The sequence below is a fragment of the Astatotilapia calliptera genome, chromosome 14 (genome assembly GCF_900246225.1).
Source record: "Astatotilapia calliptera chromosome 14, fAstCal1.2, whole genome shotgun sequence".
NCBI lineage: Eukaryota > Metazoa > Chordata > Actinopteri > Cichliformes > Cichlidae > Astatotilapia > Astatotilapia calliptera.
This window is the reverse complement of record NC_039315.1, coordinates 22,166,316-22,191,401: the sequence shown is the minus strand read 5'-3', so window position 1 is coordinate 22,191,401 and position 25,086 is coordinate 22,166,316. Positions and strand designations below refer to the sequence as shown.

The 25,086-nt window shown below is 40.4% G+C and overlaps 3 protein-coding genes across 7 annotated transcripts; all 3 read left to right on the top strand.

The window, feature by feature from the left end:
* The first annotated feature begins 970 nt into the window (after positions 1–970).
* On the top strand, positions 971–8,065 carry dhx40 (DEAH (Asp-Glu-Ala-His) box polypeptide 40). Its single transcript, XM_026191605.1, has 17 exons — positions 971–1,344; positions 1,513–1,658; positions 1,807–1,926; positions 2,409–2,645; positions 2,779–2,845; positions 2,947–3,078; positions 3,178–3,277; positions 3,367–3,453; positions 3,534–3,716; positions 3,826–3,906; positions 5,967–6,124; positions 6,336–6,450; positions 6,573–6,681; positions 6,769–6,863; positions 6,969–7,038; positions 7,130–7,358; positions 7,856–8,065. Exons 1-17 carry the CDS (start codon positions 1,173–1,175, stop codon positions 7,975–7,977), a joined length of 2,223 nt encoding a protein of 740 aa, XP_026047390.1. The 5' UTR covers positions 971–1,172; the 3' UTR covers positions 7,978–8,065.
* Positions 8,066–8,259: 194 nt separating this feature from the next.
* akt2 (v-akt murine thymoma viral oncogene homolog 2) lies at positions 8,260–17,573 on the top strand. Of its 3 annotated transcripts, none has more exons than XM_026191608.1 (14): positions 8,260–8,730; positions 10,398–10,477; positions 10,717–10,848; positions 10,947–11,058; positions 11,931–12,084; positions 12,905–13,036; positions 13,134–13,199; positions 13,304–13,372; positions 13,618–13,740; positions 14,030–14,158; positions 14,449–14,663; positions 15,321–15,408; positions 15,483–15,585; positions 15,710–17,573. In XM_026191608.1, the coding sequence occupies exons 2-14, from the start codon at positions 10,432–10,434 to the stop codon at positions 15,787–15,789; spliced, it is 1,449 nt and encodes a 482-aa protein (XP_026047393.1). In that variant the 5' UTR covers positions 8,260–8,730; positions 10,398–10,431; the 3' UTR covers positions 15,790–17,573. The 3 variants fall into 3 exon arrangements, with proteins under 3 accessions (XP_026047393.1, XP_026047391.1, XP_026047392.1); XM_026191606.1 differs by having other exon boundaries at positions 10,303–10,477; XM_026191607.1 differs by lacking the exon at positions 8,260–8,730 and adding an exon at positions 8,863–9,046 and having other exon boundaries at positions 10,303–10,477.
* A 2,070-nt stretch (positions 17,574–19,643) lies between these two features.
* ccnp (cyclin P) lies at positions 19,644–24,362 on the top strand. Of its 3 annotated transcripts, none has more exons than XM_026191609.1 (9): positions 19,644–19,864; positions 20,386–20,511; positions 20,745–20,832; positions 20,993–21,165; positions 21,329–21,427; positions 22,360–22,515; positions 23,235–23,393; positions 23,482–23,660; positions 23,799–24,362. In XM_026191609.1, exons 1-9 carry the CDS (start codon positions 19,775–19,777, stop codon positions 23,956–23,958), a joined length of 1,230 nt encoding a protein of 409 aa, XP_026047394.1. In that variant the 5' UTR covers positions 19,644–19,774; the 3' UTR covers positions 23,959–24,362. The 3 variants fall into 3 exon arrangements, with proteins under 3 accessions (XP_026047394.1, XP_026047395.1, XP_026047396.1); XM_026191610.1 differs by having other exon boundaries at positions 19,645–19,864; positions 20,996–21,165; XM_026191611.1 differs by having other exon boundaries at positions 19,646–19,855.
* The last annotated feature ends 724 nt before the right edge of the window (positions 24,363–25,086 follow it).

Genomic DNA, 25,086 nt, shown 5'->3' with positions numbered 1-25,086 from the left:
ATCACACACTGATTTTATACCATTAATGACTTCCTGATACTGTTTTAGGCTATTATCATATTAAATAAAAAATCTAGCGGCGATAATCAGTGGAGGTACGCTTTTCCTTAAGACTAACTCATATCTGTGTTTAGCCAATAATACATCTGAAATACCTTCAGGTTCAGGAGATGAATAGGGAGAGAAAGCAAGCTGCATCAGGTCCTTGCAGTCATGCTTTTGTCAAAGGAAGCTGCTGTGCCTGATTCTGATACCCCATTTTGGAACATTCATGTCAAAGTCACAGTCATGGTATCCCCACCTTAAAGATAATCAGCACGGTAGCAGACTAATGCCAAGGTTTTATCCTAAATATTCAGAATTATTTATCACTATGTGACAAACAACACAAAACAACAATTCCGTTTTCCACTCCAACAGGTCACGAGAAGAGTAAAAGCCCAAGAGAAGTCCCGACTTGATCTGTAGATATATTAGAGACGGAATAATTCTGGATTTTTGTTTGTTTGTTTTTGACTTCTTTAAAGTGATACATAGTGCATACTAACTGTATAAATTTTACTCCCCAAAGGAAGTAAAATGCACTGCACATATGGGATTGGTTTTATTGAAGTTCATCAAATCATCATTGTCTTAGATAGAAATGAGTTACGTCGTGATCATATCCAGAAATGGATCCTTAGAGCACTGCGGTAAAAATGTATATTGCTTACATTTAATAAGAGGTTGTTATAATAATGTGGTATGTAAGAGATCCCGTTACTGCTTTTATAAAGAGCAATGTAAAGAGAAAATATTTTAATACATGGTGGGGTTAAGGTTTTATATAGATTTATGGTTGGATTGGCAACTTTCCCTCTCAGTAAGTTTTGATTTCAATAAAAGTAAAAATAGAAAAAAAAAATCCATATACTTTTATTGTGAAGGTGCCTAGGTCATGTGTCCAAAAAAGGACCAATAAAAATGGAGAATGAGTTTAGTTTGCGGAAGCCGAGGAAGTAGCGTGTCGCCTTCGAAACGAGAGGACCAAATTTTTAAATAAGCCGATCCTCTGTAAAGTTTTATAAAGACTCTGGCCGCAAAGATTAATTTAAGTGTGCTCGGCACTGTTAAGGTCAGTGTTTCACGTGTTTAAATCCTCGCACGGCTCAACACATTCAGTTTTGTCGGTTATGTCAAAATCAGCGAAATGGAGCCCAAAAGAAGACGGGTCAAAACGTCTGCCCATCTATCAGCACAAAAGCAAACTAATTCAAGCTGTCAGAGACTGCAGCTTCCTGGTGGTCACCGGTGAGACTGGCAGCGGGAAAACCACACAACTCCCACAGTACCTGCGTGAAGCAGGTAAGCTGACTTTTATTGTCAAACACACAGACATACTCTAATTCTGCACGTAAAGTCACCATATACATGCAGTGTACCTGAACTGAACCGTCTGAATAGTGCGAAGTTAGTGTGGCGACCATTAAATGAAAACGATGGCCAACTTTTGTCTGTTTGTTTTTTTTTCAGGTTTTTGTAAAGATGGCAAAATTGGCATCACTCAGCCGCGCAGGGTCGCTGCCATCACTGTGGCCCAGAGGGTAGCCCAGGAGATGCAGTGCACTCTGGGAAAGGAAGTTGGCTATCAGGTCCGCTTTGATGACTGCACGTCACAGGTAAAAAAAAATCTAATAATTATAATACTACTACTACCTATAATAATAATAATAATAATAATAATAATAATAATAATTTATCCCCTGCAGAAAATACGTGTTTTCAGTATTTTTTTTTTTGACACACACTTGTTTGTGCCTGAGCCAGGACACGGTGGTGAAGTACATGACAGACGGCTGTTTGCTGAGGGAGGTGCTGGCAGACCCTGCACTCTCTCAGTACAGTGTTATAATCTTGGATGAAGTCCATGAACGCAGCCTTAACACAGTGAGTCACCCTCCTCACCCAGAGTAATTAACATCATGTTGTTAGGACACTGACACATAACAAAGCTTATCAACTACCTTAAACCAAAACCTCCAGCCCTCAAACACAAACAAACAAATGAACAAAAAACTGAATTACAGCCTTTAAAAAAAACAAATTCTGTGACGTCATATCTGTGGTGGGCCAAGGTTTACATGCACCCATCATGGGTAGCTCCTGCTACAATCGTACTCAAATGTTTTGGTAGTTAGAGGAGCAGGCACTGTGTAGTCTTTAAAACAACATAGAAACATTAGATTAGTTAGAACTCATCTTTCAAGATAGCAAATATACAAAATGATTTAAAAACAACATAGGAGATTGAAACACTGAATGGGGTAAACAACTGCACTAAAGTTATCCATTCAAACACTGCCACCTTTTGGTGAAAGTTTTTTTTTCTCCCCCTTTTAAGTTTGTTTCTCTGTGTGTTTTATTACAAGGACATTCTCTTGGGTTTAATAAAGAAAGTCTTCACTGACCCAGCCAAGGCCACCAAGGGCCGATCCTTCCCTCTGAAGGTGGTGGTGATGTCGGCCACTTTGGAAACGGACAAACTATCAGCTTTTCTTAGTAACTGCCCCGTCTTCGCTATTCCTGGGAGGACGTTTCCTGTAACCTGCACGTTTGGGTCGGCTGTTGGACCTAAAGATCTGGAAAGCACTGGTTATGTAAAAGAGGTACTCAGGGTCATCTGGAAATCAGGCACTGCTTTAGCCAATAATAATTGTTAGTGATTAGGTAAGCTTAGATATGTTGTAGATTGATGTGTTTGGCTTGCGTTTATCAGATTTTACACCTTCTGCTCCACAGGTTGTGAAAGTGGCTCTGGACATTCACACTAGTGAAATGGCTGGGGATATTCTGGTGTTTTTGACAGGCAAATAATGATTAGTCTTCATCAAATATCAAGACTGCAACATACTCATTAAAATAATATTGATAGTTAGCCACATTATTTCCTTTTTTTTTTTTTGACAGGTCAGTCTGAGATTGAACACGCCTGTGACATGCTGTTCGAGAAAGCCGAGTGCATAGACTATCGCTATGATGTAACAGACCAATCAGTGGATGGCCTTCTCATTTTGCCCCTTTATGGATCCATGCCTACTGGTAAACACACACAATTGTGTCAGATTGGAGCCAGTGTCAGCTTTGTGTGGTGTTACTGTGATGTCATCTTCTTTTCTTTCTTTTTTTTTTCTGTCTTAGATCAACAACGGCAGATCTTTCAGCCACCACCTCCAAGAATAAGAAAGTGTGTCGTGGCCACAAACATTGCTGCAACCTCTCTCACCATCAATGGCATAAAGTGAGTAAAGACTGTCGGTCCAGTGGTTTAACAGTCTCTCTCACACCTTTTGGCAAACACATCGTCATGCTATTCTTGTCCACATTTAGGTACATTGTGGACAGCGGCTTCGTGAAGCAGCTCAACCACAATTCGAGGGTGGGCATGGATATCTTGGAGGTTGTGCCTATTTCAAAGTGAGTTTCTGAAAAAATTAAGTCATTTTAGACCTGCGTACAGCTTTAACAGAGACTTGATGTATCTTTTTTGTAATCAGGAGTGAGGCGCAGCAGAGAGCGGGTCGAGCTGGAAGAACTTCAGCTGGGAAATGTTTCAGAATCTATACCAAGGAATTCTGGGAGAAGTGTATGCCTGAATACACAATTCCAGAGATCCAGAGGACGAGTCTGACCGCTGTGATACTCACGCTGAAGTGCCTGGGAATTCATGATGTCATCAGGTATATTTTTACCTCATTCTGTCTCAGTTTCTTATTCAGTGTAGTTTAACTAACTTTGCCTTCCTGTTGTCACCGATTTATTCATTAACAAGGTTGATTTGTTTTTAAGGTTTCCTTATCTGGACTGTCCAGAGGAAAGATTCATACTAGAAGCACTAAAGCAGCTCTACCAGTTTGATGCCATCGACAGGTGAGTACAGTGGATTTAAAAGTCTACACACCTCTATAAAAGTTAAATTTTTTGCAATGTAAAATAATGACAGCAAGATAAATCACTTCCAAACTTTAATGTTAACTATAAGATGTGCCACCCAATTAAAAAACAAACATGAATGCGTAAGTGTGTACACTCTTTTATAATAAGTGATATGACTATGGTCAAAACACACCAATCACCAATCTGCCATCAGTTAAAGTTCAGCTGTTCTTGTAGGATTTTTCTTACATTTACTTTAGTTGCATCTTACAAGCTGGTCCACAAAGAGCCTACAAAGCATCATCGTTGGAAGGACAAAACTTTAGGTCATTAAATACACCACAAGACACAGCAAAGATTATCATCAACAAGTGGAGAAAATATTGTGCAAATGTTACTTCTGTAAATATCCACTCAATGAGCACTCAAAGTGCTTTCTACCACAGGTTTTATTCATCCAGTCACACGCACTCATACAGTGATTTTATGTATTACTTAAGTGCTTTATAACACTCACATACACTTTACGGATGCACTGAGGGCAACTGAGGGTTAGGCATCTTGCCCAAGGATACTTCGACATCAGGACTGGAGGAGTCGGAGCAATCCACCAACCATCTGATTGGTAGATAACCCACTCTACTGCCTGAGCCATAGTGACATTACTGTGAAAAGGACTACAGGAGCATTAAAGGAGCTGCCTGAACTTCTGGCAAGAACTGGTTGTGCACTACATGTGACAGCAGTCCCTGTGGTTAAGGATGGCAAGATGGAAGCCTTTTCTTATAGAGAAAAACATCTGATCCCAGCTAAATTTTGCATACATTGAACAAACATGAAGTCTTCCAAAAGTGTGTTGGAAAATATGTTATAGTGTGATGTGGCCAAGGCTGAACGTTTTGGTCATAATTCCAAAAGGTTTGTTTGGCAGAAAAAACAGCATTGCACATCACCAAACGAGCACCATACCCATGGTGAACCATGGTGGTGGCAAGAACATGCTTTAGAGGCTGTTTTTCTTAAGCTGAGACTGGAATTTTAGTCAAGTGGGAGGAAATTACAAACAGTTCCAAATATCAGTCATTTTTGTCATAAAGTCTTCAGGTGTCTGCTAGAAAGATGAAGAGGAATTTCCCCTTTCACCACAACAATCCAAAGTATACACCCAAATCATCAAAGTAATGGCTTCACCAGTAGAAGATTGAAGTTTTAGAATGGCCCAGCACGAGCCCAGACCTAAATTCAATGGAAAATCTTTGAAGTGACCCGAAGAGGGCTGTGCACAGGATACGCTCTTGCAATCGGACAGCTTTGGAGCGCTTTTGCAAGGAAGAGTGGGCAAGTTACCAAGTTAACAATTGCTGTGCTGACTCCTACCCAAAAAGGACTCAATTTTGTATTAAAATCAAAAATGTCAACAAAGTGTTAGTGTTCATATTTATGCAACTAGATTATTGTACTTTAAAATTGATTTTATCTAAGTTTATATTGTTTACCAGTTGAATTATATGTGTTCTAGATCAGCGGTCCCCAACCTTTTTTGCGCCACGGACCAGTTTATGCCCGACAATATTTTTCACGGACCGGCCTTTAAGGTGTCGCGGATAAATACAACAAAATAAAACTAGTACCGGTACCAAAAAAAAGATTTATTCATAACACACGTGAAAAGACCCAGGAAAACAGCGTTAATGATAAAAATGATAACAAAATAACGCTGAAAACCGATAAAACCCCTGAAAACCATACATTTCACACCTGAGCCTCAACTCTCGCGGCCCGGTACCAAACGACTCACGGACCGGTACCAGTCCGACGTCCGGGGTTTGGAGACCACTATTCTAGATCACAATAACCGTGGAAACGATTCTGAAATCATTTATCTTGGTCTTGTGATTTTTTTTACATCACAAAACCATGGCATTTTATCAAGGATGTGTAGACTTTTTAAATCCAGTGTATTGTTGTTTTTTCAGGGGCATGAAATTTACACAATGTCTTGTGTAAATTTCATGAGCTCTTATCCTCTTATCTCTTTGATGTTTGGGCTGTAGAAGAGGAAATGTGACAAAGCTTGGGGAGCTGATGGTGGAGTTCCCCCTACACCCAGGCCTCACCAGGGCCCTGCTCAAGGCTGCCTCCCTCGGCTGCCAAGACCTGTTGCTTGCTGTGGCGGCCATGCTGTCGGTGGAGAACATCTTCATCAGGCCAGGTCCGCAGTAAATTTTAATGTTGATAATTTAAAGGAAATGTCTTCTAACAGGGACAATAAGCTATACATACAATACAGTCCATTTATTTACTGATATGCTGGTTTATTTGTGTATGTATTTCACATTCTACCAAATGGGGAAGGCAGGTGACATGGTATGAAATAAAGCTTTCGGCTCACAAAGTGTTGGCTGATCTCTTGTTCCCCTCAGGCCACCCTGATAAGCAGAAAGAGGCAGATAAGAAGCACCGAGCGCTGGCTGCAAAGACTGGCAGTATGAACGACTTTGCCACACTTCTCAGTGTCTTTCAGTCCTGCAAATCCAGGTGAAGAAAATAATCGATTAGTACTACAAGATGCATTTCTATTTTCCACTTCTTCCTCTAGAACTTCACATTGCATGACTTTATCTGTGAGCCGCTGTGTGAGCCTCTTATTTGCTCTATAGTGATCGACCTTCAGCGTGGTGTAAAGAGAACTGGATCCACTGGAGGGCGCTGAAGTCAGCCTTTAGTGTGGAGACTCAGCTACGAGACATCCTCCACCGACTCCAGCAGGTAAAGCTTTTTGACATCACTGCGACGCTCTGCTAATTTGTTCATATTGCTTCTCATTGTTTGTGGATCTGCCTGCTTGCTTTCTAGAAAAAAGATTTCCCTGTAGAAACATTTGATGGCAACAAGAGTGAACTCTTTAGGCGATGCCTCTGCACAGGATACTTCAGTAACGTTGCAAGAAGGTATCTGAAATGATGCTATACGGCCTCATTTGGGGATTCATTATATATAAAAGATTATAAATTCACGGTGGTTGTTGATGTATTGCTTTATCCCATCCCACATAGGTCTATTGGAAAGGTGTTTTGTACAATGGATGGCCATGGATCAATGGTTCACATTCATCCATCCTCATCTGTAAATGATTTTTAAAAATGTTTTTGCTTTAAATAATTCTCTGTATTCAAACTGCAACATAAACTTACTGAGTTTTTCTTGTGGCTTCAAGCTATTTGACCAGGAGGGAGAGCTGAACTGGGTCATCTTCCATGATGTGCTGGCGACATCACGGGTGTACATCCGGACTGTTTGTCCTATTCGATATGAGTGGGTGAAAGATTTATTACCCAAACTCCATGAAGTGGACGCCTATGAACTGAGCAGTGTGGCGAGAGAAGAAGTTACAGCCGAGGAAATGACAAAATGGGAGTCCAGGGAAGCCGCCAAAAGACAATCAGGTTGTTAAAAGTAGAATCTGAGGCAGAGCCTTCAGCTTTCAGGCCCCTCTTCTGTGAAACCAACTCCCAGTTTGGATTTGACTTCTCTCACCTCTTTTCACCATGTGTTATACACCACTCTAAATGTAATCATTCTGGTTCTGCAAGAGATTTATTCCTCTTAAAAGGGAGTTTTTTCTTTCCACTATGACCAAGTGCTTGCTTATAAGGGGTCGTGGGATTTTCTCTGTATTTGTGTAGGGTCCTTACCTTACACTATAAAGCACTTTGAGGCAACTGTTGGTGTGATTTGGTACTATATTAAATGGAAGAGGATAAAACTGACTTGTCAGAATATGTATTTATGATGTATGTATTTATTTATTGTTATATAATATTGTGGTTCTTGGTCTGTACTCACATTACTGAGAGATACCATCAAAAATAGCTCAAAGAGGGTGAATTTAAAAGGGTTAACCTGTGCGGTGCTTTTCTGTTTGTTTTTTTTAATCTTCCAGAGGTTTCTGATGAGGATGCAATGAAGAAGCTGGAGAAGCGAAACGACGAAACCACAGTGAGCGAAGCTCGTGCTCGCTACCTGCAGCGAAAGCAGCAAAGGCAGCAGAGTAAACCTCTCTGATGTTTTTAAGGAAGTGATTCATACGCTATAATACAAAGGAGCAGTTTTAGAAGACATTTAAATAATAAAATATGTAGTGGTAATAAAATCGCCTCTGTCTTCTTTAATCCCTCCACTTTACATGCTACACTGCAGCTGTGACTCTGTTTGCTTTTAAAACTCCTAGCTGACTGACTTGAGATCCATTAACATTAATTTGGCTTGTTTCACACGACTGCCTCCCTGTCACTCAGTCCAGCTCTTTCAGGCTAAGGTTACAGCAAAGCACTTGATGTACTTTCACACTGACCGTTCAGGTGCAGTGGACCCCTCTCTGGTCTCGTACGTCACTTCCTTTTAGTGTGAGTCTGCGGGGCCGCTGTACTGTCTGGCTGGGACGGAGGGCTTCAGTGCTAACCTTATTAAACTCCAAAGAGGCGTTTTCTTTTCTCCTGGATTGTTCTTTTTAATTACTTGTCATCGCATTTACCTGCCCGGCACTTCGCACCTTAGTGGAATCTGTTCCCTGGTCTGTTCACACACGTTTCAACAGAGAACTGCAGCAGCGACTTGAGCAAGCACGCCGCCGCTACCGCTGTTGTTGTCAGAGAAGAAAACAAGCTCGGCGAGCAGTCCGCTAAGCTGTGTGATCATTGACAGAGTTCAATACACACACGCTTCCAGTGATATCTGAGGGTAGCTCTGCGATAGCGTAGCTCCGAGCCTTTTCAAAGAAGCGACGGCTGGGACTTCTTCGTTGTCACTGAAGCCGAGGTAAGAACAACCAGAGTAACGAGAAATACCGCAAACGGCTAACTAACATGCTAACTAGCTGCTAGCTTGAAGGATATTTTGGCTAGCTGCCTTGTTTGGTCGTAATGCGGTCACGGTCAGTGTCCTCGCTGCTACCTGACGCGCCACTTGGCCTAGCTGCACATCGGCTATAATGTTAGCTGGGAGTGTTGTAACTACTCTACTCATAAGCTAGAGAAGCTTTGAGCCCGCTTTGGACTTGGAGGAGTAGCATTTGTTGACTTTGTTTCAGTTAGCTAGCTACACCACTGGAGGATGTGGACGTGTTAACTTTACGGTAATGTTTACGTTTGGCAGATTGTGGTCGCGCTGAGTACGGTGCTTAGTTTTAAATTTGAATTAAATTATATTTTCCGACAGAGTAGCAGCATATATGTCGGCTTGCCTCCGTTTCTTTAAGAGTTGCTGCATTTTAGGGCAAAAAACAACCTTAACGCTTGGCTGGTAGTGTTGGGAGGAGAGGTCACGTCTGTAAAAACAAAGGGGTGTAAGTTTACAAGGAAATGTCCTCCTTGTTTATTATCTCAGAGAGCAATTACCTATTATTCTGGCCAAGCTGTGATAACTAAGGATAGTCATAAAAAAAAAAGAAAGTCTGAAGTCGAGGGGAGCCTTATCTGTTTCATCTTTGTAAACAAGGCAGTTCAAACAGTCTTTGTGACTGTACGCACTGTAATATTCAACCCCTTCATTTTCACCGAAACGCTGCGAAATTCCGGTAAACCTATTATCTAACATAAGCTGTTGATTCAGGACTGACCCTGGATCACCAAGGCCTCTCCACAAACATTTAACAAGAGCCGTTGTTGCTTTTTGACATTACACAGCGTTTCAGCCATTTCACTGTTAGATGAGCGGCATTGATTTCCTGATCACTTTCACTTGGCTATTGCTCGAATACGAGGATCTACTACGTTTGGCTATAACGTGACAGTAAAAAAAACAAACAAACAAAAAAACAAACACCGGGGGGTGGTAAAGATTTGTCAGAGAGATTTGCATGAGATAATGATGACGGCACCTGGAGTGGTCATGATAATGATGTGCAAATTGCAGCAGTTTTCTTTTGTTGTGGAGTTGCTTTTCAAAGTGGCAGAAGGTGGAGAGTTTACTCAGGCACATTGCTGCAATGACAGCAGTCAGATAGGCATCAAGAGCAACACTTTTTTTTCTTTGTGCATGTGTGTCAGTTTCAGTTTGTCTTCACCGTTTTGCTTCCTTTAGGCATCGTGTCTTCTCGTATTCATTTTCGTTCCCCTGCACCTTAGTGAACATTAAAAACAATTACTTGAGGCTATGTGTTCCTATTCAAAGTGAGGAACCGAATTGTCCATTCAGGGAACGTTTTTAGTAGTTATCGACAACTAACATTACACTTTTCCGATAATCCTGTGCAGCTCTGCGTGTTTCTTATTTAAATGAATGTAGATAACCTATTTAACTTGGCTTTTTAACTGGCTTTGTTGTATTTTACCTTTCATACTCTTCTTGGTTATTCTCAATTTAACTGGCGTGCTTGGTTCTTTCCTCCAGGTATTTCTTTCTTTTTTTGTTGTTGTTATCTGAGCCACAGTGAGGCACTTGACCAATAAGAACAGCTTGCACAATTTCCACCAACCTGTCTGCAGCCCCCTCCCTACCCAGACAGTCTTCTGCCCCAGCATGAATGAAGTCAGTGTTGTGAGAGAGGGATGGCTCCACAAGAGAGGTAAGGGGACCTTTGTGTTCAATATCCATCACCTGAGTCTGCATTAAATGACATAATTTTATATTTTAAGTATTAGCTACTTCTCGTGAGCTTGTCAGGGGTTCCTTTATTGACAGAGAACAGCTGTGACAGCCTTATTGGATTCCCAGTGTAATGATGTTCGAGTACATGTATAGGAAAGTCAGACATCACTGGCCTCTCTTTAAAAAAAATTAATAAATAAATAATCTGTTTTTCAGGTGAATATATTAAAACATGGCGTCCTCGTTACTTCATCTTAAAGAGCAATGGCTCCTTCATTGGCTACAAAGAGAAGCCTGAGGTGTCCAGTGACCACAACCTCCCACCACTCAACAACTTCTCTGTCGCAGGTCAACTTTCCCTTCTGGCTGACAAACTTGAGTCAGTGCAATATCTAAACTCTGTTTTATTGTTGGTGCCTTCAGCTGAAGTGTCTGTGCTTTTGCAGAGTGCCAGCTGATGAAGACGGAGCGCCCCAAGCCCAACACGTTTGTCATTCGGTGTCTGCAGTGGACCTCCGTTATTGAGCGGACTTTCCATGTAGACAGCAATGAGGAGAGGTAAGACTTCCCACTCTCTGTGGGAAAAGTGTCGATCACAGTGGCTTTAGGCTGGTGCATCTTAAAATTCTGTTTACTTGTGAAAATGGCTTTTGTCTGTAATTTGTCTCTCCATACTACATAAATATCCTAAAAATGAACTTAAATATTGTTCAGAGATGACATAAACTCTGCTTGAGCTCAATAAACCTTGTTTTCTTTATCATCATTTGCAGAGCGCTGTTTCACTAGAACCAGACTCCAGTTATTTATTATTTATATCCAGTTATTATTTAATTGCTCTGAAGTGGATTTTGCCCTTTCTTTTGTTTCAGATACATAACAAGTTTAAATAAGTGAACTGATCATACATGTGCGGTCTTGGAGATTACAGATTTAAAACAACAGCAGAGTTTTATATAGCGTTGCCATGGTATCCAAATGTTGGCAATATGTTTTTTAATTTATATGATACAAAATCCTTTGTGTAACCAAGTTGATTTTAGTATGTAGTTTTGATCACATCTTAAAACAGCTTTAAAAGAATAAAAACGGAAAGACACAGAATGGACCAGAATTAATCCAGAGTCGATAAATGGGTCATTGTTAACCACACTCACTGAAAGCCATTTAGTTTCCAAGTATGAGCAGCCATCATAATCTAAAGAGAATTCAGGGCCAGATTAGGCCTGATTATTCACCTCTAACCCAAGCATTCGTCATTGGGCTTTGTTTACATCGTCTCTGCCAAGTAGCAAATCCCAGCAGCCCCTAGATGACTAGTACACGGATTATCCTCTACCTTCTAAACTTAGCATGCTAGACTACAGATTTTCCCACTGAGATTTATTTAAATTTTGACTACTTTGATGCATGTGTGTTGCTCCAATCAGGGAGGAATGGATGCGATCGATCCAGGCGGTAGCAAACAGCCTGAAGAGTCAGCAGCAGGATGAGGAGCCCATGGAGATCAAATTTGGCTCCCCGAGTGACAGCAGTGGCATGGAGGACATGGAGATTGCTGTGTCCAAATCCCACACAAAAGTGGTCAGTATTTGCACAAGCAGTGCCTGGCAGCTGAGTGTATGCTGTGTTTGTCCAGCTAAGCTCATCTTTATTGAGCAAGTTGTTCAAACTTTAAGCCTCTTTCTCAAAGCTTTTTTTTCCCCCTTGGTTTTGATGAAGCAATCTTTAAAGGAGTTCAGGGTAACATTTCATTATATATTTTATCAATTGCTAAGTCACTTCAATTGATTTTGAAGATTGTTGAAAATAACAACCAGTGAGGTTGTTATTGAGTATTAAAAACATATAACATGTATAGCTGTTAATGTGTACTGATCAAATACAAGTTTGTTGTTCTGTAAAGAAGTCTTAATTTATGGGGTAAAAGTGTTCCTATCACATCTTATCCCAGTTGAAGTGTTCTGCTTTACTTTGTGTTTGTGCGATATAATTCAAATTGTGATCTGCCTCCTTGTCACCTCCCTTACATTCTGTACACCAGAGGCCTGCACAAGTCTTTGAAGTAATTCTTTGAAATGAATATCAGTCCATCTTGTTGCTTTTGTTTCTCATGCAATATGAAAAATTAGCAATATTTTGAACTACATCATGGCATAACATGTTGCCTGTCATTAACACGAGAAATCAACATGCTAGGATACATCAGCAGTGTCCAGTAGCTGTTACTTTACATTTTAGATAGAGGTAGTTCCGATGTATTTATACATAACAACACATCCTTCAGTCCAATCAGAGTTCGAAGATGAAACATTGGTGGCATCTTTGAGAGTTGAGTTTCGTTCAAGAGCACTCGTAGACCCATTAATTTGTCTCGGCTGATCTTTGACCTCTGTTTTCTCAGACTATGAGTGACTTTGACTACCTGAAGCTTCTGGGCAAAGGGACATTTGGTAAAGTGATCCTGGTGAAGGAGAAGGCCACAGGGATGTACTATGCCATGAAAATCCTGCGCAAAGAAGTTATCATTGCTAAAGTGAGTCCTGTCACTTCAATATGTGTAGTAGCAGAATTCTGAGCAGTTAGTTAGGTGTTGTTTACACTCCAAGTACTGAATGTGTGTTTATATTTAGGATGAGGTGGCACACACAGTTACAGAAAGCCGAGTTCTCCAAAACACACGGCATCCTTTTCTAACGGTGGGTAACGGTGCATCTATTGTTGTTTCAGTTTCTGCTTTCCTACAATGACTGGACTTTCATCAGTATAAAACAGTCAGTAATTCATCTTCCCTCTTTTACAGACACTAAAATATGCATTTCAAACACACGACCGGCTATGCTTTGTGATGGAGTATGCAAATGGAGGAGAAGTAAGTCTTCCTCTTTCTCTTACTGTTGTGTCATTTCTTTGCGTGACCTTTTGGAAAATGGCTAGTTGCAGAAGGGCAAAAACATAGAGGACACTGCAGTATTGGGTCACATTATTGAATAAAAAAGAATAGGTTTGATTTGAGAAATGTATTCCAATGTGCTTTTTTCTTTTCAGGAATCCAATGTCTTGAGAGGATTTACGAATATTTTTTTGAGCTCTTTCCTGTTTTTAATTCTCTTGCAGCTCTTCTTTCACTTATCCCGGGACAGAGTATTCACAGAAGACAGGGCTCGATTCTACGGTGCAGAAATAGTGTCAGCACTGGAGTATCTTCATTCACGCAATGTAGTTTACAGGGACCTGAAGGTAGGAGGATTTCTGGCTTTGACTGTATAACAGTAATGTATACATATATTAAGGAGGGATGGGAGGGATATATAGGGATTAGCTAGTAAGGGAGTAATGACTTGATAGCATCATTACTCCATGCAGCATCTCTGATGCAACACATCAAAGCATCCAAGTTTTGCAGTCACACTGCAACAGGACAACAAATAAGCACTTTTAATATGTACAATAAGTATGCGATTTTAAATTATTTTCCCAGCATGGCTGTGGGCTGATTTGACTCTAATTTGAATTTCTCCCCGCACAGCTGGAGAACCTCATGTTAGACAAGGACGGCCACATAAAGATAACAGACTTCGGCTTGTGTAAAGAAGGGATCACAGACGGCGCCACCATGAAAACCTTCTGTGGAACCCCGGAGTACTTGGCACCAGAGGTAATTCAGTGGTTGCTTTTATTGTCATGAGGGTGGTTTGTGGACAGTATGATGTAAAAAGGCACCAGTGACACAGAGCTGGATGAGACAAGTGGGATAGATGATAAACAATATTACCTTGATAAAAGGACCAGTCACAGTATTCAAAGTGGCCATTTTATCAGAGGATGTCTGTTGCTACCTTGTTCCCAATTTTCTTTTGTGATGGAAAAAATGTTTACTGATATTCCTGCACCGCTATTTTCATTGTTTGGTTTCTTTCTCAACACTTTTCATTTCTACCCTGTCAGGTGCTGGAGGACAACGATTATGGTCGAGCAGTGGACTGGTGGGGATTGGGTGTAGTGATGTATGAGATGATGTGTGGCCGATTGCCTTTTTACAACCAGGACCATGAGCGCCTCTTTGAGCTTATCCTAATGGAGGAGATCCGCTTCCCCAAGAACCTGGCTCCTGAGGCCAAGGCCCTGCTGGCAGGCCTGCTTAAAAAAGATCCCAAACAGAGGCAAGTTGTCCCATCACAATAAGCACTACTTTATGAATATTATGAAGAATAATTAGAGAGAGAATTAAATGGCTAAGTTGAACCTTAAAGATTTTTACAGCCACTTAACCAAAAATAAACCGCCTAAAATATGTTTTTGATTAAAGCTTAAAATCCTTGAATACATGAATATTTATTCATTGTTTTGAACTTTATCTGCAGCATAATGGATACATGGCAGCAGTTCAGCTGCACTTGTTGCACTCTGTTAGTTTTCTGAATCTTCCACTGTGCTCAGGGGCACCATGTATTCAGCTATAAAAGGAGTAACCATGTTATTTAAGCCCATGTTCTTTCTTGATTTGTTTTGGCTCAGGATAATGGCCATAAACAGGAATGTAATTAGTTGTTGTTTTGACCAAGCACTGCGTTTCTGGTAATAGTTGGAGAACTGCTAATATTAGCACATTAAGGACTGCCTGCAGGCTTACTAACACATTGCATATGGTAAGGAAATGAAAAATAAATTTGTCTACAAATTGGTAAATATAAGTCAGTGGAGACCAACACAACAAGTGCTTGTTGTGCCCATCTAATGACTGTGTTTTGTACATTTATTTGTAGCTGGTGAGTGTGTGGGTGGTGGTGACGATGATGGTGTTTTTGTTGTGTTTACAGGCTCGGAGGTGGTCCAGACGATGCCAAAGAAGTGATGAGCCACAAGTTCTTCACCTCCATTAACTGGCAGGATGTCATTGACAAAAAGGTGAGATGAAAACAAACGATGGGGGAAACTGGATGACCGGCATGCGAACTGACTGATTTCCTTCCTCTCCTCAGCTTATTCCACCCTTCAAGCCACACGTAACATCCGAGACGGACACGCGCTACTTTGACGACGAGTTCACAGCACAATCTATTACAATAACTCCTCCAGACAAGTGTAAGTGCACTTAAGTGGCTGCTTTTCTTTGTGCTTGGATTTATTTTTCTAAGCAGCTCTAAGTTGTTGTTGTTTTTTTAACGTCTAGTTTCATCTTTGTATCATCTTCTTCTCTCCCCTCCAGATGACAGTTTAGACGTAGAGGATTCAGATCAGCGTACTCACTTCCCTCAGTTCTCCTACTCTGCCAGCATACGGGAATGATCCCTCAGACTTTTGAATGAGCAGGCAGGCTGACACACGATCACAATCCCACATACACACTTGCACTGCTGAGGAAATTTGAACGACACCAACAATTTAAAACAAAAAAAAACAACAAAAAAAATAAAGGAAAAAGAAAGTGGCACAAGACACATTTTCATTCTGTTTTTAACGCACACATACTGGCAAATCAGACAAGACACAGATCATAGTAGTAGGGAATGAACACACACAGACCCTGAATGACTGACCTCAGCAGGTTGGTGTGGATAGACTGGCAGCTTTGTCTCTGTAAGTCCTCTCAGGGCTTGCGTTAGGCTTCCCTGCGGGACCTCTGCTGCAACACATCAGAGCCTTGACACTTTGAAAACCAGGTTATGCCAGCAAGTAACACCTCTTTACCAGCTGTTCCATGCTTCACACACACAAATAAACACACACCAAAATCTACCAACTCATGCACAGACTGCATAAATGTACTTGATAGAGTTTTACAAAACCAGTATAATCAAGATTGGGAAAATCACAGCAATTTGATGATGGGGGAGACAAAGTTTGATTTCATCACTTGTTACGGTTTTAAATGTAAAGCCATATTTCTGCATTTTTTTTTTTACATTTTTTTTTAACAAGTGCTCTTTCTGGAACTTGCTGTTACAAATCAAGAGTGGGATTTTTCCCTACAGTTGGGTTAAAGGGGGGCAATAAGGAAGAGGAGAAGGGTAAGGAGGGGTTGCCATTACTGTTTGCACTGCTTGTGTGTGTGTGTGTGTGTGTGTGTGTGTGTGTGTGTGCGTGCGTGTGTGCGTGTGTGCGTGTGTGTATGCAAATGGTCGAGCAGATGTGTATGTGCATATAGGGTGCAAGAGAATGTATGAACAACCATTTTGAGTCTCAGCCATCCATTCGTGTCTGTTTTTATGCACGATGTTTTGGGTTTTTTTTTTTAACTCTGAACTTTTGCTGGAATATGGACAAGAGAGGACGCCACCGAGCACACTAAACACGCTGGGTGTTTTGTTTGTTTTTTCTTAAGGGAACAGGCATGTCATTTATGATTGGCTGGCTTATTGCTAAGTTGAATCAGTCTGGATTATAAACTGGGATCGTGTGTATGGCTCACATTTGCTTTAAAATACTGCATTAAATTTATCTTGATGCAGCAGACAAGCTCCTAGCATCCAAAGTGTGCGACTAACTTGTAGCCAGTTGAAAGTCTAAGCAAGTTTTCCTTCAGGCTAGCCGAACTTCCATGTTGAAGCAGTAGGAATAGAAAGAAATCTCCCCCCCCCCCCCCAACCTGTCTACAGAGACCAATCTAGAGGAGAACAGACATCTACTGCTCTCACTGGAGAATTTGGCACCAGTCGTTTATTTTCAATCTGTATTACCAATTTTTTTTTTTTTTTTTTTTTTGTGTGTGTGTGCTGTTTTGTTTTTTTTAATTTAGCCCGTGGGTGTCTCCCCTGTATTTAGAGAATGAGCGTTCAATCATTGGTAAGAGGCCAAAATTTGACTGAGTTGTTAAACACTTCACATGATTCCACCTTTGATGTTTAGTCTTTGTGTTTTTAGGGTTTGTTTTTTTTTTTTGGTTTTTTTTTCTTAAATTCTGTGTTGAAGCACTTAAATCTGTGTAGCTGTACATCTGGAGCAACAGTCTGCAGGTTTACAATCAGACTAAAAGCTGCGTGAGCTGTTTGACCGACCTTCAGCCTGCGAAAGAGGAGGAACTGATGGAAACGCGAGCGCTGATGTTGAAATAATAAAAGCCCTGAACATGATATTGAAAGAGTACTCAAATTGATGAACGTGTATTCCATAATGCTGGAAGAGGATGCTGGTTGCTCTTTGAACTTAACTAAAGGAACATCAAAACTTTTTTTTTTTTTTTTGTATGTCATCATTTTTTGTTTGGTTTTTTTTCCATTCTCTCCCCCCCCCCCCCCCACCTATTTCTCAAACCTTTGAAGACACATTGTCTTGTTTGAGTATACGTTATATAAGATATATATTAAACTTTTTTTTAAACCACTTTCTTTTAAGTTCTTCATTTCAAGGGGATTCCACGTGAGGATTGCTTATGTAGCAATTTGACTTGCATTGTCACATCAGACACATCAAAAATGAATTTAATGGTTTTATTAATAATAATAATAATAATAAGCTGATATTGGAATAGGAGGGAAAAATGGAAGTTTGTCACTTTTTACTTAAAGAGACATTTGCCCCAAAATGGGTTAATTGTGAGCAAGCCAAGAGCAGCACTTGACTGAACTTACTGTGTATATAAATATTTTCTGCAACAAATCAGCATTCTCTGGGACATCCCTCGTGTCATGTCACATCTTTATTTCTTCAATTTTAAGTTTGTGTGAATGTTGTGGTGTGACAGAGTGTGCCTGTGAGTGAAAGTGGTGAAATAGACACGAGAATCTAAAGGCCCCTGCTCCTCAAATGATGATGATTATGTGGTGATCAAATGGCTTTGATTTACAGTTCACAACTCCAGCACCTCTTCTCACTGGCTCAGGCACAGCCATCATACTCTAGCCTAGCGTCCTGCGTTTTGGAAACAGCAGGATCAGATATCAGAACCATTGCACTGATGGACTCCACTGTGGACTTGCCTTCATTGCTATCACGGCCATAAGGGGGTGCTGCTGGACTTCTTTTGATATTGGTTGTGAAGCCATACACTGAACCTCGCTGCTGGCCACGCTTTAAGCAATGCTTCAATGCTAAACATGCAAGTTAATACCCCTGACCTCTCCTGTAGGCGTACACGGGCACAACAAGTGCCTCTTTATTATTTTGTAAATACCAAAAAAAAAAAAAAAAAAAGAAGCAGCTAGATGGGGAATGCAGCATTAGTAGAAGGGGAGGCCTGCAGCTTCGTAGTGTTTGATTTGCAGCTTTACTATGGTTATCTTGCTTCTTTGTATATTTGAATGTGATCAGCAGTCAGGAATGTCACACCTGATGCCGGTATAAAAGATTTTTTTCCTCCCCTTTTTTTTTAATATAGATTTTTTTTTTGCTTGTTGCTGTTAGTTAAGGCTCAGAGGGCAATGAAAAAAAGCAATCTCTAAGGGGAGGACTTTGTCCTGGAAGGCATTTCCAGCCCCCTTTTGCAAGACTTTACAATGTAACGGGTGATACCTGCTACAGTATGGTAGCTTATAACATTTGCAACTATAATGTGCCAGTAAACATTTTTACTGAAGAAATCTGTGTGTGTTTTTCTTTCATGAACTTGGTCAGTGTAAGCTACATATACATGCACTCCTTTTCCTGGATAAGGTTGTCAACTAAAGGGACTGTACGTTTAGATTAATGTTACACAATGAGTGTTAGAATTTAAATATAGATGCATATTAGGCCAGAAATAAATTCAACCCAGACCTAGTTGAAGCCATGAGATGCTTTGAAATACCATTTGTGCAATTATTTGAGAAAGGACATTTCCTACAAGCCAATTCTAGCAACTCAATTATTACATCATTTTGTAATTCGACGATTGCACTATGATAGCTTTGTTTGTATTATAAAACTAGTGAAGGAACATGGCCTCGCGTTGACCTTCGTGGGGTTGCATAAAATGCCCCAATTATGAGAGTATAATATAACCGTTAGCATTGTTCGATCTCACTAAAACGTAAGTCGCGGTGGACAAAACATTTCATTTAAGACTTAAAGTTCATCTTTTTCCTTGAACTACGCAGATGAATTTTATGAGCTTTTAAGGACCCATGAATGTCTCACGGTTTGACGTTTTCGCTACAATATGCATTTTTGCGCAATCTCCATTTGTTTATTTAGCCATCTATCTGGCTATCCACCGGAAGTTCTAACCTGTCCATCACACCATTGACCCCGCCCCAATCAGTGGGCTCACCTGTCTTTATTAATGGCTGTTCTGGCTGCACGACTCTGCTCCAGGCCTCCGTCGACACCCGTGGATAAGTAGCTGCAGCGGCCGTGCATGAGACCTCTGTCTTCGGCTGTGACCATGGCCAGGACTGGGTTCTGCGACACCAAGCCTCTGCTGGACTTACACAAGAAGGTTTGCTCGGTGTGCTCCAGAGACCCAGTCTTAAACATATGTGATATACTTCTAAAATCAACTGTTAGAATGAAGCATGGAAATTTCTTCAGTTTCCATGCTTCATTTCTTTTCTGCCTTAAACCTTGGTGTGCTTGCTCAAATGCGGTGAGAATTTGGGCAAGCTGGTGGAGAAGTGAATGAGGAAAAGTAACCTTTACCTCATTAATCACATTCCTTTGTTATTGCACCCCATTATCATCTCACAGCAACATAATTAGATGAGTCTGAAACTTTTTTTTACTGCACTGCAGTCACCTTTCTCAAAGTCTACAAGTTTCTGTTATTAGACTGATTGTGTTCACCTGCCATGAGTCCATGTGGCTGTAACAGGACCTTGATGTGAGGCACGCTTTTTGAACAAATCATTGCAGAGATATACTGTCAGCAGATTGTCTCACAAACTGTACTGGGGGGAGAAATGCATAGCCATTCAATTTTAATGTCAGAATCAGAAAGTGTCAGTCAGTTACCATCTGTGATCCCTCCAGGCGGATGAAAGGCGAGCCCCACTAAGAACCTGGGCTAATGCCTCTGGGCCTATAGATCGCTGGCTGCCTGTAGAAGCAGACGAGTCCAGGATGAACTTGCTTAAAATGGAACCAGAACGCAGATGGGTATGCTTTTTGTCTCCCAACACTAACATGACTTCATGTACTTAAAGTGACTTAATGTATTCTTTTGCCAGCTAAGTGTAGAATAGTTGCAGGAATTCTGTGAGGATGTAAAGTTCCTCTCCTTTGGAGAAAAAAGTCTGGGTTAGAATTGGTGCTTTTATTTTTTCCTTGCCATGATCATAAGAGTTGCAAATTGAGCATCATTTTGCAATGATCAAATGTGTTCTCTGCAGGAAAGGAGGCTGTCCTTGCAAACCAGTGATGGCATCATCATGGGGTTTCATGAGGACAGTAGGGCATGGTCACCTGGTAAATTAATTGGTATGTTTTGTTTTGAAAGATCAGAGCCATAAAACCACGTGGTGCCAACATATAGGATGAATGGTTAATAAAATTGAATTGTCAGTGCTCATAAGAGGGAATATCGTTTTAAATCTGCTCAACGTTTATAAACTTGTGCTTCTCTTGCTGTCCTGTATAGCAGAAGGGTGTGTAGAAGATCCTGTGCTGCTTTATCCTTGTGGCCTGCAGGGTCTTCCTAGCCTACAAGTGCTGGTTCCTAGTTTGTTGCGCCATGAAATAGAGAAGGCATTAGAGAAATTAGATGTCATATGGGACCGGACATATGCCTGGGAGATGTTTCTAGACATGATGGTGAGACACAATTAAACCCCTTCATGTCTTATCTGAGTTAACCTTGTCTTTCAAGTGGGCTGTGTGCACAGGTCACTTGTAATGTGACTTCACACACTTATTATTGCACTCTCATCCTTTATTTTTTTTAATGTGCCTTCTGTCTTCTATTTTCATCCTTTAGCGAACCCAAACACAGAACTCTCTTCCCAGTGCTGACCTCCCCAGGTATTTTACTAATGCCACTCGAGGTATTCTGGTGGATTGGCTCATTCAGGTTCATGTAAGTCCCATTTAAAGTAGATTAATTTTTAGCTAATCAAAGACTGTATCCCTTTGTTGGGTTGTTTGTAAAAAGTAAAACGGGTACTGGGCACACAGGACACGCATGAAAACACACCATCAAAGTAAGTGGATAATGATGGGTTAATCTATCTAAAAAAAAAACTATGAGCATACATATTGTAAGTTTGTAAATATGTAAATGGTGTTATTTATATACAGTTCAGGTTATTGCACATAGAATTTGGTATTGCACAGTGGTGGTTTATAGAGGGAAATGGGGAAAGTTGGGGGGCGGGGGTGGGACTGTGTTATCGGTGCGTGTAGAAGTTGAAGAAAACTGTTTGGTTTTTTTTTTTTTTTTGGGGGGGGGGGTTTGAGTCTGTGGGCCTTTGTGCTGATGCATCTTTAGCATTTTCCCCAAGGGAAGCAGGCTTCATACAGCTTGCTTGTATTAGCTGATAAGCCTGCACTTCATGTTCAACTCCAAAAAAGCCAAGATGGAAATATGTGAAAAGCTAAACAGCAATGCTTTTAAAATGGTAGTGTACAAATTAATGGATGGCATCACTGTGGTTATGTATGTACATCTTCCATATAGAGCATAGATGTCAAACTCTGGCCCGCAGCCTAATTACATTTGGCCCGCGAAGCCATACCAAATTATTATTATTAGAGCTGGCCTACTGGTATTATACAGCTAATATATATATTGTTTAGTATTAAGCTTTGCTTGTTCCATATTCAGTTTTTCAGCAAAACGTGTTTGAGTCCATAAGAAAAGATTCATTCTTATATCTGGAGGAATAAATATTTCAATAAATATTAACGTTAGCCTGCGACTTTGTTCCAGTTTTGAATTTTGGCCCACTGTGTATTTGAGTTTGACACCCCTGATATAGAGTATGAAGGTCCTGTTTTGTTTTTTCCCAGGAAATTATGCACTTTCAAGATGAGACCCTTTATCTGGCTATACACCTCCTCAACCGCTCACTGCGACTAATCAAGGTGACCACAGCCAATCTGCAGCTCCTTGGCATGGTTTGTCTCTTCATTGCTGCCAAGAAAGAAGAGTGTCTTCTCCCTGAGGTATGCTGCCTCAGCACTCTATGTCTGAACAGATACAGCATCCTTGGATCTCTAAATAAGCCGTGAGCATGTTCAATACAGTGTAATTTGGCATGCCTTCATAAATATATTTTATGTCCTCTTGTTTTTTTGTGATTAATTGGTCAGCCTATTCATCTGGCCTGAAGCTCACATGGAATTGTTTTTTTTTTTTTTTTTTTTTTTTTTTTTTTTTTTTTTTGTTAAGAGAAAGGTGAAAACAAACTACCTAAAGATGATACCCTACCCAAAAACATAGATGGCCTGAAAGCAGCTATCAAAGCAGCTTGGCTTCAGTAACATTTCAGGAGTGTCACAAGCTGATCACCCACATGCCATCCAGCACTGATGCATTAGTTTGTGCTAAATAATCCTTATCGAAGTGCTGAGTGTATAAACATACTCTTCAGAAGCTCAACTTTTTAATTCTTTTTTTGGTATTCATCTTAAGAAATATTATTTTGAGATACTGGAATTCTGAATTTCTGGAATTTCACGAGCTATATGCTATAACAATAAAAATGAAGTGTATGAAATATTTCACATTTTGTAATGAATATATGAAAGTTTTACCTTTTCAGTTAATACAAAAAACCCATTCACCTTATGATCTTTTGAGATTCACTACTATTTTTAATCTTGCAAGTTAAGATGACAAACTTCTTTTCTAAAGCTGTTCTATCTTGTGGTGATTGCTCCAGGTGTCTGGACTCTGCTCCCTGATGGATCACACCTATACTAAGCATCAGTTTCTGCGAATGGAACGCAAAGTCCTCTCCGGCCTCAAGTTTGAGCTATCCTATTCTCAACCTCTTCATTTCCTGCTTATTTTTGCCTCCGTTGCTCACTGCAGTGCCATGGTAGATGGACAACATTTTTGTCAAGATGTTTTGTACATATTGATCAGAAAGATCCAGTGTCACCCCATCCTGTTATTTGTGGCACTAGGTGGTGTGGATGGCTCGTTATCTGCTGGAGCTGTCGCTCCTGGAGGGCCAGTGTGTGGTGTTTCTGCCCGCTCAGCTCGCTGGAGCCGCACTCTGTTTGGCCCGCCAAGTTGTGCAGGAGCCTACAACACCAGAGGGAGAGGCTGCCTGGTGTTTAGTCTCCAGCATTCATGTTGGCAGGTCAGCAACACATTTATTCATCACAAATTAATTAGTTACCACATTTACATCTATACAAAGCTTTGTTACTTTCGTAGTGGTTAGTTTAATGTCTGTGCTGCTTTTTTTTTTTTTTTTTCTTTCTTTCTTTCTTTTCAGTGAAGCTACTCTTATGAAGATCATGCATATTCTAGCCAGTGCTGCTGCCAAGGCTCAGACCTGTGCTACTTTTCTTAAATTTTCATCTCCAGAAACCATGCATGTCAGTAGACACCCAGGACTGAAAAATGCCTCCAGTCTACTGGGTGTATGCAGTTGACATACCTGATTTGAAACAACTTGATTACATTGTTGAGCTTCAAAGGTGCTAAACTTGTACAAACTAGTTTAAACTAGTTATACTACACTAGTATAACTCAAGAATGTCATTCCTTTGACAAAAAACTTCCAACCAAAGCAGTATCATCTTGACTATGGATCATGAAGTGTTGACATGTAATTGGGTAAAGAAACAAGTAAGATTTGTTGCCAGACATATGTACTGACCAACTTTGCAGCACACCTGTTTTATGAACTTATCTTGTAGCTGATTTAAGAAATATATATTTAAACTGTATTGATGTGTCCTTGTCTTGCCATTTTGTGGAGAGGATGTCTGAATGCCAAGTTATTTGAGAAAGTTTTAATGTAAAAAAATAAAGTGTCTGTTGCTGAGTATTGACATCCGGCTTATTCATTTTTGTATAAATGTGGAATACATTTAAGTCCAGTGGCACCTGGAAAGTGTTTCTTTTCAATGGCACAGGAATGTTTAATAAAAAAAGTATAAAAGTCTGAAGCCACCTCTCATTTCTTTATATTTTGCTAGAAAAAGTGGAAATGGGTGCAGAGACGTATTGTGCCAATGTACAGGAAACTGGAACTTGTCTGTCAATATTTGCTTTGACCACATTTATTCTTAAACACAACTTGAACACTCTTAATTTCTTTGAGTCTTCAGGAATGGTTTATTGACGGATATGCAGCGATCTTTGGATATTGCTTGTCTTTTTGTTCTGTTCTGTTCTGTCAAGATGATCCCCAAACTCTAGGAAGACTAAAAAAAACCAACGCACACAATGGAACACTATCAATGCTTTCACTGCATTAGCAGAGTGTTTGGGCTCATCTGACCTAGGTACTCTAGGTTCATTATTCCATGAATTAAACACTTACTGTTGAATCATCCTGACTACATCTGTGTGTATATATAAGAGAACTCTTTATTGTCATTGCACAGTCATATATATATATATATATAGTACAGTAGTACAATGAAATTGGAAAACTGTCCTTTCGCAAATGTGTCTTTTGACCCTCTTGGTTTCCTGCACAAGCGCTGCCTTCCTGCGCACGTGTTTCCTATGATTGGCTCTTGGAGTTCTGTCACGGACCAATGGGAGCTTAG

What these genes read in the sequence shown, in the direction of transcription:
- ccnp (XM_026191609.1), top strand. Translation starts at nt 19,775, where the DNA reads ATGAGACCTCTGTCTTCGGCTGTGACCATGGCCAGGACTGGGTTCTGC. An exon ending in TGGAACCAGAACGCAGATGG is followed by an intron (nt 20,512 to 20,744) that starts GTATGCTTTTTG and finishes TGTTCTCTGCAG; the next exon opens with GAAAGGAGGCTGTCCTTGCA. An exon ending in AGATGTTTCTAGACATGATG is followed by an intron (nt 21,166 to 21,328) that starts GTGAGACACAAT and finishes TTCATCCTTTAG; the next exon opens with CGAACCCAAACACAGAACTC.
- akt2 (XM_026191608.1), top strand. Translation starts at nt 10,432, where the DNA reads ATGAATGAAGTCAGTGTTGTGAGAGAGGGATGGCTCCACAAGAGAG. An exon ending in CAACAACTTCTCTGTCGCAG is followed by an intron (nt 10,849 to 10,946) that starts GTCAACTTTCCC and finishes GTGCTTTTGCAG; the next exon opens with AGTGCCAGCTGATGAAGACG. An exon ending in AAGAAGTTATCATTGCTAAA is followed by an intron (nt 13,037 to 13,133) that starts GTGAGTCCTGTC and finishes GTTTATATTTAG; the next exon opens with GATGAGGTGGCACACACAGT.
- dhx40 (XM_026191605.1), top strand. Translation starts at nt 1,173, where the DNA reads ATGTCAAAATCAGCGAAATGGAGCCCAAAAGAAGACGGGTCAAAACGT. An exon ending in CTCACCATCAATGGCATAAA is followed by an intron (nt 3,278 to 3,366) that starts GTGAGTAAAGAC and finishes GTCCACATTTAG; the next exon opens with GTACATTGTGGACAGCGGCT. An exon ending in GGAATTCATGATGTCATCAG is followed by an intron (nt 3,717 to 3,825) that starts GTATATTTTTAC and finishes TTTGTTTTTAAG; the next exon opens with GTTTCCTTATCTGGACTGTC.